Source organism: Eulemur rufifrons, chromosome 7 (assembly GCF_041146395.1).
Source record: "Eulemur rufifrons isolate Redbay chromosome 7, OSU_ERuf_1, whole genome shotgun sequence".
NCBI lineage: Eukaryota > Metazoa > Chordata > Mammalia > Primates > Lemuridae > Eulemur > Eulemur rufifrons.
Genome location: NC_090989.1, coordinates 91,377,916 through 91,395,869, shown reverse-complemented (window position 1 = coordinate 91,395,869; position 17,954 = coordinate 91,377,916). Strand labels below are relative to the sequence as shown.

General features: G+C 41.2%; 1 protein-coding gene across 1 annotated transcript; it reads left to right on the top strand.

Moving 5' to 3' along the window:
* Positions 1–1,273: 1,273 nt before the first annotated feature.
* LRRIQ4 (leucine rich repeats and IQ motif containing 4) lies at positions 1,274–16,558 on the top strand. The gene is made up of 6 exons (XM_069472945.1): positions 1,274–1,440; positions 7,344–8,394; positions 10,041–10,214; positions 11,582–11,720; positions 13,918–14,114; positions 16,269–16,558. Exons 2-6 carry the CDS (start codon positions 7,375–7,377, stop codon positions 16,419–16,421), a joined length of 1,683 nt encoding a protein of 560 aa, XP_069329046.1. The 5' UTR covers positions 1,274–1,440; positions 7,344–7,374; the 3' UTR covers positions 16,422–16,558.
* Positions 16,559–17,954: the final 1,396 nt, after the last annotated feature.

Genomic DNA, 17,954 nt, shown 5'->3' with positions numbered 1-17,954 from the left:
TTCATTTGTCATCAGCACCTCTGGCAGCATGCTTTAAAATTTCCATATTTTGGAGGTGGTTCTCTCCAAAATATGCTTTTCTATACTGGAACAGCCAAGTACTGGGAAATCCAAGGGTTAAGAGTGAGTCAGACTTGGGCCCCCTGCCCAGAATCTGCAGTGGGTAACTCTGAGCAACTTCGATTCTCCAAGTTCAGATTTCCTCTTCTGTTAAAGGCAGAGCATAACAATGCCCATTTCCCGGTGCAGTGAGAATGAAGGAATGCTCCTGGCACAGCTCCCTACACACACACACACACACACACACACACACACTTTAAAACAAGCATCCAAATTCGAAATTGGGGGAGGGGGTTGCCATTCCGGCTGTGCTTCACTTGCTAGAGATAGTTCACGGGCAGAGGAGTATTTAAGACGGAGGTGGTATACAGGTGCAAAGTCGGAGCGATCTAAAGACGCTCTTGCCCACCCGGGGTCTGCTCCCTGGGGCCTCCGCAAAATGCCGGCCGAGAAGAGCCCCCGGACACACCTTCCTGGAGGCCGAAGGGCACAGTGACAGGCACACCTTCGTCCGAGCAACCCATCACACAAAAGGCGGACCCACGCAATGGCCTGGGGCTCCCCGGGGCTCCTCTCCCGCCCGCGCTCGGGGGCGCCCCAAAGTTCCGGCGACAGCTGGGATTCCCAGGGGCAACTCTCCGGCTGCGCCGCCTGGGGCCGCAGCCTCTCTGAGGAATCGGCCGGCGCGACCCCGGCACCGCTCGCGCGTCCTGTCCCGGCCGGGTCGCGCCGAAGGGCACCCTACTTCTTACCGCGCTGCACCGCGGGGGCAGGGGCCGGAGAGGGGGGCCCGGCCGGGGCCGGGGCCGGGGCCGGGGCCGGGGCAGCGGTCGCCCCCTCCTCGCCGCTGCTCATGCTCCTCTCACTCCGCGGGCCGCGGCCGCCGCGCTGCCAAGGCGACCGCTCGCGTGCCGCTGGGGGCGGGGCCCGGAGCGCCCGCGCGGGCCCGGAGCGCCGAGTCCAGCCGCCGCGCGGTCCTGGGCCCTTTCTGTCCCGGCCCCGAGGCCTCACTGGGCAGGCAGTGACTGCCCCGCCCCCGCCCTGGGTTAAAGACACAGCGAGGGAGGGCGCCCAGGCTCCTCTGCAGGGAGGAGTTCCTGAGGTTTGGGGGGCTCAGCTGCTGGGCTAGGGCCGGGGGCTACAAAGACGATTATGACATATTCCATCCCGCAAAGTGTGCACAGGCCCGCGGGAGGCAAGCGCAGGGGCAGATAGTAGCAGCACTAGCACGTTTTAAGGGCGTGGGGCTTTGGGAGCATAAAGGCTTTTGTGGCGGGGCGAGGCCATCAGGGAGGGCTTCCTGGAGGAGGTGACAGCTGGACTGGTCCGAGTGAGGCTGCCAGAGGGCTGAACTGCTTGGTGCATGCTGGAGACGCGCAGGTACTTTGGTGTACCCAGATCAGTACTGAGTGGGAGGCGGGCAAGGCCAGATCCACGCGGAGCCCTGTGCATCCTCTGAGGAGCACGGCTGTGATGGGGCAGGGTGCTGGGACCCCTCAGATCGCCCGCGGCCGGCCGAGGAAGGATGGGTTTGACGGGACCCAGCGGGGAAACTGGGTCTGAAGCCGCTGCGGCAGCCCAGGAGAGAGGGGAAGGTCTCGCCCGAGGCTGGAATCAGGAGAATAAGAAGGGTGGGACGGAACCGAGCAATATGACAGGGTAACATGGTCAGGATTTGGCACTTGGACATGGAAAGCAGACGAGGAAGGGAGAAGAGGAAGGAAGAAAGGAAAAGATGTGTTTGGGGGTTGCCAGAGTCTGAAGAGGAGACAGGGCGAGTAGAGGAGTTGAGCCTGCGGGCAAGAAGGTGAAGGAAACCCCGCAAGGTGAAACCAGGCCGCTTATGAACAGAGTTACAAAGTGCAAAATAAAATGAGCCCTCCCTGCCTCACACGATCTCGCTAGGCAATTCCGTGTCTGCTCTCCGCTGCCACGAAATCGTGCTGGCCAAGACAGAGATCTCTTAAAACCCTGTGTAGGCTACAGATACAAAGCATCACTTGTTCTACAGGTTAAACATGATGACAGAAAACAAACAATGTGTTCATTTATCCCATGTGCTCCCAACAAAGTTGGGAGGCAATTTGGAATACTAAAGCAAGAGTGGGTCCAGTCTCCATTTCGCACCTACCCTTCCCTATCCCGTCCTTATAAGTATTTTGAATGAAGAAGAGAAAGTAAAGAGAGGTGGAGAATCCTGCTTCAGGGGAAGGGAGGGATACTCTTCTAAGGGAATAAGAACTGCAAAGTCAGACTTTGGTTCTAGAGAGTGACTGATAAACAGGGTCAGAATAAACAGAAAATAGCTGCTTTAACTCATAAAACAGCACCTACAACACTGTTTTTCTTGTCTGACTTAGCAAGGCAAAAACCAAAACAAAAAAGCAGTATTTACACAGAACTACGGCCTGCATGTCAAAGGCATATCAAATAGGATGGTCAAAAAGACACTGAGCACATATACAACTCATTTCCATCAGTATGTTGCCCTCAGTGAGGGTAGTGTGGTGGAGGGAGGTAGTTGAAATAGTCCCCTCCTCTTAAGAATTGCTGGTTTCGGGGAGGAAGATGTTGCTGAACCAGCTCGGAGGAAACTTGAGTGGGTTCATTGAGTGCTTATATGCGAAGATCCCAGAGTGGAGGGATCTAACTTGAATCTGAACTTTCTATAAGTCGGAGTGAAAGAGAATGGGAATCCATGAGAGTACGTAGTCTCCAGGCTCCAATAACAGGTATCATTTGCATGTGTCTGGCATCTCATATGAAGAAGGTTTAGTATGAATATCTTTATGTAAGTAACTTAATAGACAACGTCTTTGACTATAGTTTTATAGAAGATCCAGAAACATTTTTCAAATGATTGTTTCTTTTGTTGTAACTCTATTTAAAGAACCAAAAGCATGGTGTTTAATTACAATTTAAGGAAGGCATTTCTCCAGGAAATACATATAATATGGTCTAGATATGTTTTCTGATAATTTGAAGATAGAACTTAAAGGATCTGACAGAGTTAATATTTAACACATCCACTGGCTATTTTTCCCAACTATCAGATGGCTAATGGAGCTGCCAGCAAGGGCTGGACCAGGGGTAAATTCTGCAGTTCTGGCTTCTGGTGTTTTTCAGGCATGCATGTTGTTTAGGTATTGAATATGCAGGTGGCAAAATTAATTCTCTGTTATTTAAAAATGTTTTGGACCATGGATAAAAGAAGAATGGGTAATATGAAAAATTTAGTGTTATTTTCTGATAAGATGAGAAAGTGGAGTAGTGGAATAGTGACCAAAATCTTCTTGCTCTTTATGTAAGATAACAGTTTGATGAAAAACTAAATTCTTTAAAAATAAGTAAATAAAAAATATTTTGCCTGTGAATCACTAGATCTGTAGTTTGGTAGTAGGAGAATGAAGGGTAGAAATATTTTTGAAAATGGAGAAAATGCCACTTTTGAGTCTATTTAACAAATCCTGAGAAGCTATTTCAGATCAGTAATTTGGTGACATTGGTGATAAGGGCACACTGCTAAGCACTAACAGTTCTTGCAAAGGAATGTTTTCACCTTTAGGTGACTGATCAGAGGTTTCAAAAGGATGGGCTGACTGCATCCCAGCTTAGTAATACTCCAGGAATTTTTCAGAGCTCATTATAAGATTATAGATATTTTTTCCTCCAACCATTTCTCTTAAGAAGAAAACATATCAAGGATCTCGATACCCTAGAATCTGCCTTTGTTATTGGCCTTTGAGATTCTTTCTTTCCACTCGCTGCTGAAAATTTACATTGCTTGTTTATAAAAAGCTTTCCACTGAAGTTTGAAGTTTATATGGAACTTCAGCTCAGTATTGAGAGGAGACTTAATTTTTCAAGGAATTGTATAGTTCCCCAGAAGTCTTTTATCAAAGCAAAGGATAGTGTTACTGTCAGAGAGGCAGAACTTTACCTCTACCTCCTTAGGGTCCCCAGCTGGGCCTGAGAATTAAATTGACATAAAATAGATTAGCAGGAGAATAGGATGCAAATTTAATATAAGTTTTGCATGATATGAGAGGCCTCATAAGAAAACGAAGACTCAAGGAAGTGCTAAAACCTAAATACTTCAAAATTAGGTTGAACAAAGAGATATAATTGTGGATCAGTAAATTTGTGGGGAAGGTAAAGGAAGATAGGAATTATTTTTACCAAGGTCTGGCTGTACAGAATTCTCTCAGCTGTGACTCCCTGGTGAAGAATCTTTCCTTTTTCCAGGTATAGGGAGGGCATCTTTAACATGGGAATTTTTGTCTCTTGTTTTCGGAGGGAAAAAGGGAACGTTAGAATGCCTTCTTGTCTCTGCTGTTTTTCAAGTGCCTTTGGCTTACAGTAATCCTCATGCCACAGTGGCACATTTTCAGGTGGCATATTCTGCCACTCTTCGTTACCGTTACATGATTTTCCAGTCCTAGGTCAATTAAGGCTACTTTTAGCTTGTCTGTGATCCATTGGTTGTTAGGGGGAAAAGATCTCCTGTGTGAAGTTTTAAGCAAAATCTTGAAATTATTTTAACTAGAAATGGTTATTTATACTATCAGAGAAAGTCACACACTATATTAACCTCAGGAATCTAGTATTTCCTATCCAATATGTTGTTGGCAGCTAGATTTATTATTAATATATTAGAGACATAAATGATTTCAGGAGTTTTGCATGGCTTTGCCCTGAAGGAATATGTGAATGTGTTAGTTCGCATATCAAAAGCTGCCTCACTTCAGGAGGGTGTCTCAATGGTCAGTAGCAGCTGCATTCCAAGGTGACGCTGCAGTCTCAAGCCTGTGGTTCTCGCCTGCTTTGAAGGACAAAGCAGGTTTGCATGGAGCCACGAGATGGGGAGCTGATCAAAAAGACATGCCACCCGAGACAGACACCTAGGGCTGAAACCATTAACCTAAGGGACAGCTCTTGCTTGATTTCTGAAGAATCTGTCTCAATACACAATAACTAGAGCCATTATGTCTCTGTTTTGCTAAAGTGATAGTTTTATCTTAAAACTTAGATGTTTGTCCTAAAAAGAATTTGTAACTGTTTGTTCACATAAATAGAGTTAATTAAGTAATCTATAGAAGCCTTTTGGGAGACTTTGAACCTAAAACGAACTACCTGTTATTATGTAAATCTGTTACCCCTGGCAACCAATCACTGTACCTATATATACTGATGTAAAACTTCAGTCTTCACCTCCAAAATTCACGGGGATATTTTGGGGTCCTCTGAGCACCCCCCTTTTCCTATATTCATAAATCTATCCTTTATAAACTGCATTTTTGCCTCTGTGTATTGTTTTATTTCTATTTTCTATTTCCTACTATTTGTTCATCCTTTGCGACCACCCCTGCCTGAGGGACCCGATTCTTTGCTGGGAGAGTAGCTAACTCCCCGCAATATGTGTGTAATCAGACTTGGAGACAAAAGTATCAACATTCACTGTAAATTTGAGAGGGTTGATCAGTTTCCTAAATGGCTTTCTCAGGCATTAGAGTTATACAAAGAAGGGCTAATTATTAAACTGCCTAATTCTTGGCTTCTTCAAATGAAGATGCAACAGTTATTCCACTTAGTAACCACCCCACAGTAAGTTGTAATACGTCAATTTGATCATGTTTGGGTAGCAATCCCTAGGGAAAAAAAATGAGCAATAAAGACTCAGTCTTCCCCATTCTTATTTCCTGTGGCTGAATTACTGGCAAAGCTATTGCAGATCCCAGCTTTACAATCTCCTTTTATTAAATCCACAAATGTATGTGTATGTGTGTATATATCTTTCATAGGGCCATCAAATTGGTTCCAGACACATTCAGTCTGGAATCATATATATGACTAAAGTGAGATAACATATATACACACACAATCAGACATTCTACGCAGATCTATTATGGGGCAAGATGAATGTTAGGAGAAATAAGTTCTTTTATGTATCTGGAAGCTCAGACACACTCATGTTAACTCTAATCAGGGCGGCTCATCCACACGAATTTCTCCCACGTGGCTCTGTTGCAAGGCTACAAAAAAAAAAAAAATTAAATCTCTCTAAGTCCTCCACTTATTAAGGACTTTAATTTCTTTCTAGATTGCAGCTTTAATTCATTTCAATTCACTGCAATTTCAAATGTCTTATTTAAAGAGTTAAGTCCCTCCTTCCAGCCAGGCTTAGGAATGTAAGACCATGAAACTACAGGATCTTGCTCTTGTTTTTTAGACCAGCCTGCAACTATCCCTAAGGCCATTTAGCCAACCAAAGTCTAATGGAGAGAACTGGCTAGTGGAGAGAACTGACTTTACATTTGAGGCTACTCCAAATTCGAATCCATCATGCCAATCCATACATGGCTGTTAAAAGTTTGGCTGGTTTCTCCTTGTCCCAGAAGTTCCTTTGCCTGTGCCTATGGAAAGCCTGCTTCTCTGCCTGCCAGTCCTCAAACTTGAAAATGCCACCAGGCATGAAAGGGCCCACTCATGGTCTCTAGTTGTTTAGGAAAGGCTGTTCCATCTCCAGAAGTTAGTTCCTTTGGCCTTCTTTTCATCTACAACTCAGACAGCTTTATAGAAAAATGTAATATTTTAAAATATGGATTTTTTTCTAGTGTTTTCTCAATGTTATGGTAAGAGAAACTATCTTTTGCAACCTTTTGCATCCTACCTGGCAACAAAATCGAAATAGGCATTTTTTGTTTGTTTGTTTTATTTGAGATAGAGTCTCACTCTGTTGCCCGGGCTAGAGTGCCCTGGCGTCAGCCTAGCTCACAGCAACCTCAAACTCCTGGGCTCAAGTGATCCTCCTGTCTCAGCCTCCTGAGTAGCTGGGACTACAGGCACGCACCACCATGCCCGGCTAATTTTTTGTATATATTTTAGCTGTCCAGCTAATTTCTTTCTGTTTTTAGTAGAGACAGGGTCTCGTTCTTGCTCAGGCTGATCTCAAACTCCTGAGCTCAAATGATCCACCCACCTCGGCCTCCCAGAGTGCTGGGATTACAGGCGTGAGCCACTGCACCCGGCCAAAGTAGGCATTTTTAAAAACTGAAATCAGACAATCATTTTTTTTTTCATTTGACTCAACCTGTTAGAAGAAAGAGGAGCCTATACCTTAATACTTCTCCTAACATGAAACACAAAAACCTAAATTTTATGTTGTGACATAATTTCGAGTACTAAGTTTAACAAACTAGATTTTAATTTTATGTTTCTTAAGGATCGCAAGTCTCATGGGAGGTCAATGGTGATTGTTTTTCTTTCTTTTCACAGTATTTCAGATTGTGAATATTTGAACTTTCCTTCAAAATAATGTTAAAAGACATAATAAAATCAGTAGAACATTTATCTAAAATTCCCCAGAGAGATGATCCACAAGTCACTGATAGAACATTTTTCATTGATGCATCTCATCAGGGCTTGACTGCCATTCCATCGGAGATCTTAGCGTTAAAAGAATTAGAAGAAGTGCATTTGGAAAATAACCAGATTGAAGAAATTCCCCAGGACATTCAGCATTTAAAGAACATCAAGATTCTCTACCTGGACAAGAACAACCTAAGGAGCCTGTGCCCGGAGCTGGGGGCGCTGAGCAGCCTGGAGGGACTGGACCTGAGCTACAACCCCATCCTCCCCGCCTCTCTCCTGGTCGTTAGCTGCCTCCGCACCCTGCGCGAGCTCCGGCTCCACCAGACTGACCTGGAGGAGATCCCCGTGGTGATCTGTAAAAACCTTCACCATGTCGAGCTGCTCGGACTGACCGGAAACCACCTGAAGTTTTTGCCCAAGGAGATAGTGAACCAGACCAAACTGAGGGAGATCTACCTGAAGCGAAACCAATTTGACGTTTTCCCTAAGGAGCTCTGCGTTCTCTACAACCTGGAGATCATTGATCTGGATGAGAACAAACTGAATGCCATTCCAGAAGACATTGGGAATCTGACGAGGCTGAAGAAGTTCTTCGTGGCTTATAACAACCTGTCCTTTCTGCCCGAGTCGCTGCGCCAATGTAGCAAGATGTCGGTGCTCGATTTATCCCACAACGTCCTCCACTCCGTCCCGGACTCCCTCGCCGAGCTCGCCAGGATGACGGAAATTGGGCTGAGCGGGAACCCCCTGGAGAAAGTGCCGCGCCTCATCTGCAGGTGGCCCTCGCTGCACCTGCTCTACCTGAGCAACACCGGCCTGCGCCGGCTGCGGCGCTGCTTCAGGCGGCTGGTCAAATTGTGCTTCCTGGACCTCAGCCGCAACCACCTGGGCCGCTGTCCGTCGCAGATCTGCGCGCTGAAGAACCTGGAAATCCTGGCGCTGGATGATAATAAAATAGGGCAGGTACTGATTCCCTTCCTGGCTGTCACTATGCTCTCATCAAGGGCCCTTCCTGCCCTAATTTGGTGTGGTTCTCGGTCTAGACAGCAAATTTGAACTGACTTTATGGGCGAAAATCCAGGGTTACCAAATATATCTAACAAGGTGATACTTTATATTACTTTCTTTTTTCATTTTTAGAAAAATGAACCCTCACCCTACACAAAAAAAGACAAATATATTATGGAAGATTCCAGGTATGTGAAACCTTTACAGATAGGTTATCCTAGAGTGGGCTTTCTTTTTTCTCCCACTGGGACTGACCCATTCACCAGTTACCTGTCTATTCCACCCATCTATAGAAGGGTGGCTCTGCTCCAACCAAAATAAAATGTAGGGTGGCCAATTAGGGAACTCACGGGAGGAATGCCCAAGGGCTAAAGCAAGGAACTATGAGGAAGGATTTGCAGGAATAAAGCCAGGTAAAGGCACTTAGGAATTAAGAAGCTGTTGAGATACATAGCTGGGCTATTTTTTTCCACAAGAAAATAAGGCGTCTCTGTAACACAATCCATAGACTGATTGTGTCACATAGTTTAAGAGTGAGATTTTTTTCCATGTAATTCTAGAGGGCCAAAAAGAGACCAATAGGTACACATAATAGTGATACAGATTTTGACTTGATGGAAGAAAGAAGTCTGATGATTAGAAGGATCCATCAAAGGTAATGAACTTTTCCTTACAGGATGTGATTTAAATAACATCGAATTGGTATTAAGTAACCAACAGTTAAGTGCACATATAGTAGTAACATTCATCAGGTGTCTGGCAGATGGGTGGGGGAGGAAGAGATGGGCATACTCACACCTAATGGGTGTGGTACGCACTGTCTGGGGGATGGACACACTTAAATTTCTGACTTGGGTGGGGAAAAGGCCATATATGTAACCTAAACATTTGTACCCCCATAATGTGCTGAAATTAAATAAATAAATAACCAAAATAAATCATGTCTGGATGGTTAGCTATAAAACATATTCAACCACTGTATTAGAGGGTTGAAATAGAGAACCTTTCTTAGGCCTTCCAGCCCTGAAAGTCTGGCAGTCTGCAGAACACCTATGCAAAATCATATAGGGCACACAAGCCTCAATATTCACTGGAAAGCAGAACATGGCAAGATACAATCATAATAGTGTTTGCTGAACACTCTGTTTAGAAATGGTATGAACATGTTTGCTTCCAACTAAGATTTCAACTTAAGTTTCAAAATTGCTAAAGTCTTTTAGAACTAAATTTATCATGTCACTAAATTTATCAGTTTGAATAACTGAATTTATTATGAATATTATCATTGTAATATTACACATAACTTTAGTACTTTTTTCAATGGTATCAATCATTTGCCACACTAAAGTTCACAAATTGCAAGAAAGTAGGTTAAAAATTGCTCCAATTTAAAGCAGTGCATGAATGTGAAGAGCAGAGACTTCAGATCTCCTAGTGTAAATACTATCATGCAGACATATATGCAAACTTTTCATCGGTAGAAAATGCTAAGTTGCTTCACTTTTTGTTTAGCAATGTTCCTTAAAACCAAAAGCCCAATTTATTTTCTGACTGTTAAAAATAATCTTAACCTGAAACTTACCTTTTTGGAATACTTATAGTTACCTTCAGAGTTGGGCTCGCTTTCAAAACTGAAGATACTTGGACTAACAGGAAATGAGTTCTGTTCCTTTCCGGAGGAAGTCTTTTCTTTAGCATCTTTAGAAAAATTATACATTGGGCAAGACCAGGGATGCAAGCTTACCTATGTGCCAGAAAACATTAGGAAACTGCAGGTAAGCCTCCCCAAATGAGCAGGCAAAGAAACACAAGCCACTGACCCTGAAGTTGGCTGAAACTAAGAAAACACGAGGTGTCCCACAGGATGGATGTGGAATCATCCATACTAGATTTCCAGGTCCAAACAAGCAGTCATTTTTACATTTTGAGGCTTCCACTGTCACTGACCAACCCCAATAACATTTTTTGGTGATTGCTGTTGGACATGTCATGCTATATTTCTTTCCACTGTGTCGTTTGGCATGTTTCATTTGCAGAAATTGAGTCATACCTCTTTCCATTAATTTCCATTTTTTTATAAGTAGCTCCCTGAAAATTGGGCTATTTTGAGTTAAAGTATCATACAAGTGGCATGGCTGGGAGCCTGCATTTTGGTCTCCCATCCAGGTCCTGACCGGGCCTGACCCTGCTTAGCTTCCCAGATCAGACGAGATCGGGCACCTTCAGGGTGGTGTGGCCTTGAGCCTGCATTTTGGTATCCAGGATTGGATTTCCTGTTAGGGGCAGTGTAACCTCCCTCCCTGCTTGGAGAGGGGAAATTATGTTACACTAGGTTTATGCCGAAGATGAGTCCACAGCACTGTGCAGAATCCTAGCAAAACAGTAAGATATTATAACTTCATTCAGAGTAGCCATACTTGTGTGTCTTTAAATACTCATGCTTTAAAGAACTGGTTGGGTTTTTTCCCTTGTTCCTGTTACTACACTCTTAATGATAACATAGGTGTCGGCCACAACATAACCCTTGCTAATGCAATGATATGTAACGCAATGACACATACGGCACTGGTAACTCTCAATGTGACACAGGGCTCCTATTCCTAATTCTCCATTCCTTTGCCCTGTGTTCATAGAATACCTTTCATCATCTTGCTCTTTGTACATGTCATGCCACATCTTAGGGCAAAATGCAAACATTAAATTTTTGCCCAGTGAAGTAGAAAATTGTTAATTTGAATATATACATTTTCTATGTTTTGGCTACTTCCACTTAGGTAATATTGGGTTGATACTTGAGGCAATTATAAATCTGTAGCAACTCCCATAGATAATTATCTATTAAAAGGGAGCAAATGATAAATGTAGATAAAGAATCCAAATTATTTTTCCATAAAATTTTAGTAAAACAAATAAGCACTGGATTCCCGTATTCTCTTTTCCTTGCATAAATGGAAATGAAGTCTAATGGCTCTACTAAAAAATAATTTTATTTCTTGATCATGGTCCTTTAAATATGTTTCCCCTTTATCCCAGTGCATAATTTCTCCCATTAAAAGTGCTTGGGTGCCCACAGGTGATTTTTGTTATTATAATTCATTTATCAAGGTAAGGATCATTATGGTATACTCTCATGTTATTTCAGAGTCTTAAAGAACTGTATATAGAGAACAATCATCTGGAGTACCTGCCCGTAGCCTTGGGGTCAATGCCTAACCTGGAAGTTCTTGACTGCCGGCACAATTTGCTTAAACAACTTCCAGATGCCATTTGCCACACCCAAGGTGAGGAAACTTAGTAGATCCACAGCCTAGTAGAATTTGAGGCCAGCATTTCCCATGAAGAGTGTCTTCCTTGCTTTACTGAAGACTGATCTCAATGTTGGGAGAGCTGAGCCCTAACCATTAACTCTTCGCACGGCTCACTAGTGACGTGGGGGAGGCCAGGTGCCCTGGTTAGTATAGCTAAAAGTCTTGCAAAAGCGGTTAGATTGTTTATTGGGAGTTGAAAAGAGAAGTAAATAGCAACTGCTAGGAAAATTAGCATTCATTCATGCATTCAGTACAACACATTCATACATACATTCAGTACACATTCCTTCATGCATTCAGTACAACAGTAACTTACTGAATACTTACTATGTGCCAGAATTTGGAGTTGGGGTCCTGTAGTAAATTTTCATCTAGGTCACTAAGTCACTTGAATAAAACAAAAAGTATTGACCCAGAGTGGTGAAATCAGCAAGGGCACTCTTGAGGCTATTTGATTGACATGGAAAATCATATATGATTCCTGTCTAAATACCTGAATGTCTTCCACTAGGCTAAGCCATTTTTTGGTCTTTTTCTTTTCATTGACAGTTGTAGTCTCAGGCTAGGCCATTCTTTATCTGTACATCCATCCATCCATCCACTTTTTGACCATAATGTGCTGAATCGCCAGGCTTATCACTATGGCTATTCTTTAATGGACCAGGATGGATGCATATGAGAGTGGAAGCTGTTGCCTCCCCACAAGACATTAAAAATTGGGAACAGGGGGTGGGATGCAGTATCCTTAGTAAGGCTCCTGACCATAAATTCTTATCCTGTCTTAGGTCCCTGGAGGAGTGAAACATTCTCAAAATTTTTTCGTTTTTACTATTTTCCTGCCTCTAATGTTTATTTACACTGGCTCCAACAACTCTGAGTTATATAAAGAAGTTCTAAAAAAGAGAGCTTGGTTTGCCTCATTAAATCCCATGCATTTTATTAAATAGTACAGCAGGAAATTAACATGTCAAAGTAACTGGACTTTTTAAATTTAAATTTTGCTTGTTCTTTCTAAATGCATATAATTTGTTATGTTTTTCAAACATCCAGTCCCATGACAAAATTTCCTGTATTTATCTTCTCTTTTGATGAACCACATGGAGAAAAATGACTGAGTTTATAAGTCTTTTACCACTGAGTATGATGTAAGTGTGTTCCTCTCTTCTCCCTCAATACTGGGTATTCCCAGACTTTTCATCTCTGCCTACTTGATTGGTTAAACATTGTATTTTGGTGTTTAATTTACATTTCTTCCATTGAGTGATTTTGAGCATCTTTTTTATGCTTACCGGCCATTTTTCGCTCTCAGTGAACTATTTAAGATGGTTTCTTATGCTAAAAAATAGGGATTCAAACTATTTTCTATGATATGATAGCATTTGGATTTACAAACTTTAAAGCACATGTATCTATAGGCCTGCATGTGCCTAGATATTTGCTGTAAGGACTCACAAGAATCTGATAACAGTGGTTCCTTGTGACAATTAAGATGTGAGAGGGCTGGTGGGAAAGGGAAGGAAAGAGATAATCATTTCTAGCCTTTCTTTGCTGTTTTTGCATGCATACATTTCTATTTACAAGTTATGTATGTTACTTTTATGACAGTAATTTTTTTCAAACAATTAATTTGCTTTGTAATTTGAGAGTAGTAGAGAAATGACTCTGTGAGTCGGGGGCCACACATTCCACTCTCTTTGGGCATCAGGCAGGGAACACTGATGAACCAAAGCTTGGTATAATAACAGGGAGTAGTGAGGCCTGGGGGAACATGGAGTGTCCCATCCAAAGGCATGCAGAGTCAATCTTTCCAGTATTCTGCTGACTCAAGAAACAGGTATGAGGGTGGTTTTTGCCAGTGAGCTGTCAGTTCCAGTTAGCAACTGTTCCTCTCCACTAAAAAAACAAAACAAATAAAACAAAGACATCTACTCTTAGAGGGATAGGAATATCTGAAGACTCAGTTCTATTCTCCTTATCATGAGAAGGAACAAACATAGAGACAGACCTTTTATTAGATGGTATAAAAAGTTGTGTCAGTTCTTGTACATCCTTCCTCTCTGTCCTCTTACAAATGTAGAGGTGAATCCCTCACATACCTGGGCAGGTTTAGGTGACAAGTTAATGTTTGTTCTTAAGATAAAACCACCATTTTAAAAAATAATTCTTTCAGCTTTGAAAGAACTTCTGCTGGAAGACAACTTGCTCACACGTCTTCCAGAGAATTTGGATTCCCTAGTGAATATTAAGGTTCTGACATTGATGGACAATCCCATGAGTGAACCCCCAGAAGAAGTGTGTGCTGAAGGCAATGAGGCCATATGGAAATACCTTAAAGAAAAGAGAACTAGGAAAATAATGGCAACAAAGGTAAAATCAGCACAGATTCTTGATAACACATTTACAGTTGCTTTGGAGGGTGTCTGGTGTTAAATACATTGCAGATTATTCTACGAGGAGACTCATTATGAATCTACACCTTGTCCTTCTCAAGAGGAGACTCTTATTTACTTTTATGTACCCAGGGACAAGTGAGATAATTTTTTAATGTCAGCCCTAGCATTTTTATCTTTTATGTTCCTTCTCTCTTGTCATATAAGAAGCCAACAAACAGGCAAAGAAAACCAAAACTTCAAATTTCAAAACAATCCAAAATTCTTGGACTATTTCATTGGAGTGAAAAAGGCTCTTATTAACAAAGGCAATAAGATAAGGTTGAAAAATTAGAAATGAAGGCATTCATGGATCAGAGGCCCAGAGACCAGGGTTCTGCTCTGCCACTAACTAGGATCACAGGGCTGAGAGCCCATGGAGACCTAGGAGACCCCAGACAGGCCAGGAATGTATCCACTTCAGGCAATATTCTTTATTCTTCAACTGGTCCAAGTCCCCATCCTCTCTCACCTGGATGACTACGTTAGCCCCTAACTAGTGTCCCTGACTCCACTGTGGCTCCCCTACAACACAGCTTCCACTCAGTAGTCACACCGATGCTATAAAACGTGGGTTGGATCTCTCCACTCTCTGCTGAAATTGACAACCTGTATTTCACCTGGAGTAAGAGTCAAAGTCTTTGGTCCGCAAGACCCTCTATCAGTGGCCCTCAACCCTATTGGACCCAACATACTCTCTTTTATAAGAAATCTTTTGTGATACCTCCTTTAGTATTCTGAAATTGAATTCAGAGATAATAAAAACTACCAAAACACATAATTTTAATAAATCAAAATAATGCCTGAGTTTGCAACATAAAGGAGAAAAAAAGGAAAATAATTTACATTAAAATATTTATTTCAGTGTGTATATACTCAGGAATAACTACACTGAAAGAATAAAAATTGTATTTTTTGACTGCATACTTCCTAAAAGCATCTTGAAAACCATGCACCCTCTTGCATATTTTTAAATTGATAGTTACAATTTTTTGGCATAAAGTTTAAATCATTGCAAAGGATGTGATTTTCAGTGAATTTTAAATGTTAACATTTTGTAATGGAGCTGTTAGATCCATATTTTGAATGTATCCAGTGGAATCTAAATACCATTATAATTTGTCAAAATCAATTTACAAATACCTGAACAAGCTCTCATTTTACAGGCAGAAAAATTTTATATCATATTCCTTTTCTTATTGAACATGTATTTTCCATTCCACTTTCCCCTCAGAATTGATCCTAAGGTTATAGATATATATTTTTTATTTTAAGTCTTTTATAAATTGCTCTTTTGTACTTCTATTTAACAAAAATATGTAAATTAAATTTTAAAATTAAAACATTTATATATTACATCACAATTATTAGTAGTATAAAATCATCTAAGACAACATAAAATTTATTATAAATTATTTGTAATAAATAATTGATAATTAATAGACATATAAGATTCTTTAGAACATCGTACCCAAATGAGAGGGATTTTTTTTCCACTTTATATATTCAGGCATAAATATTACTGATTACTAGAATAAGACAGGGTTTATTATATTTTTATTTTACATATGAAAGCCCTGAGAAACTTTGTTCATGTAGAGGAGTTGGTGCTCCTGCGTCTGTGGAAGGGAATAGCATCCAGGGAACAAGTGAGGGCTGGCTTTAGGTAGGAGCACAGACAGGCCAGTAACAAGAGGGAAGGCAGGGTACAGGCACTCGGATTGCCCTTCCATGCCTTGTCATTCTCCACAGCACTGGTCACCATCAGTCAAATTATACATTCATGTGTTTATTCTTTACTGTCTCTTCTTCCCACTGGCATGTGAGCTCCATAAAGTTAGTGACATTGGCATTTCGCTGCTGTTGCCCAAATATCTAGAGCAGTGCCTGGCACATAAAAGCGCTAAATACATTTTAAAAAACTTTGCCTGAACAACTGGCCGATTGAGAAAGACAGAGAATAAGGCTTGGAGTTCTAATCACATCCCATTCTCCACATTTTCAATACCACGTGTCCAAACAAAGAGATTTAACAATCTCCAGGTCGTCACGATACCCGCTGATGCTGAACTTAGATTTACCTTGTTTTCAGATTCAGGCATGGTGGCGTGGGACGATGGTGCGGAAAGGACTTGGGGAATTTGAAGATCTACTAAAAGTGCGAAAGAAAGGAAAGAGCTCTCCAAAAGATAAGAAAGGACAGAAGGCTCCAAAAGGAAAACCTGGAAAGGGAAATCAGAAATAATTCTATAAATTGATGAACTGAGGTAATGAACTCTAATGGATTAGGAGGGCAAAACATCTAGGAATTAGAGTCTTACTACATTAAAATTATTCATAGAATTATGTTTATGCATAAAAATAAAAGGTACTTTTACTGAATTATTTGTGGATAAAGTGATAATGACACATGGGAATTCCTTCGAAATCACGAGGGGACGGGAGAATAGGTAGGGATACAACTGAAACACACTGGCCATAAATTGATAACTGTAGAAGAAGATGGGTACATGGGTATTCATTAAACTATTCTGTCTACTTTAAAAACTTTGATTTTGGAAAATTATAGATTTATAGGAAGTTCCAAAGAAATGCACAGGTAGATCCATGTACCCTTCACCCTCCCTCAACATTGACGTCTTGCATAACTACAGCACAGTAACAAAACCAGGAAACTGACATTGGTACAATCAACAGCGTGTATTCAGATTTCAATTATGTATGCACTCACTTGTGTGTGTGTGTGTAATTCAATGTAATTTTGTCACGAGTAGCTTTGTGTAACCGCTACCACAGTCAAGACACAGAATTGCTCCATCACCACAAGTCTCCCTTGTGCTACTCCTTTGTAGATACACCTACCACCTACTCCTCTCCTGATTCCTAACCTGCTCCCATCTTTGTAATTTTGTCATTTCAGGAATGTCATATAAATGGAATCACACAGTCTATAACTGGGATGGGCTTTTTTACTCAGCATAATTTACTTGAAGTCTTTCCAAGTTGTTGCATGTGTCAGTGTTTTGTTCCTTTTTCTTGCTGGGTAGTATTGCACAGTTTAACCATTCACCCATTGAAGGATATCAAGTTGTTTTCAGTTTTGGGCTATTATAAATAAAACTGCAATGAACATTCATGTATATGTTTTTGCAGAAGCATAGTTGTTCGTGGAATCCATAGGAATGCCCAGAGAAAAGAATATCACATTACCCCAAACATTCCCTTCTACAGCACTCAAAAATTCCTCATCTTGATGACTTTTTCTTTTGGAGTAGTATTGTTTTTAAATTTCCATATCTTTCAAGAAATGATTGCAATACTAAGTATTAGTGTAGCAAGAGGAAAGCAAAACATAATTTGATTAGAGACTATCAGAACAGAAACATCTCTGCCATGCAATGACTTTCATGCTCTAGTAAAAGAAAACCAAAAATTTCAAAAATTGCTTAGAGCAACACAAAAACTTTCATTAATGAACCAATAGGTTTTATGTAGCAAATTCCATGTCAAAGAAATGCCTAGAGACATCATATTAACAATTTTTTGTTTTCACAATAAAAGGTTTTAATTTATTCTAACAAGATGTGTTTTTGATAGTGGGTTTTAAATTTTTTTACCACTTTTGACTAAGATTTATATGTCAGTGACTATTGTTAGTGTTTATCATTTATATCTGAGATAAAAAGGCACTAGAACATATATTAATAAACCATAGAAGGGTATACTTTCTGAGTAGACCAACTTATGATACATACAATAGTAAAGATAACATGAAACT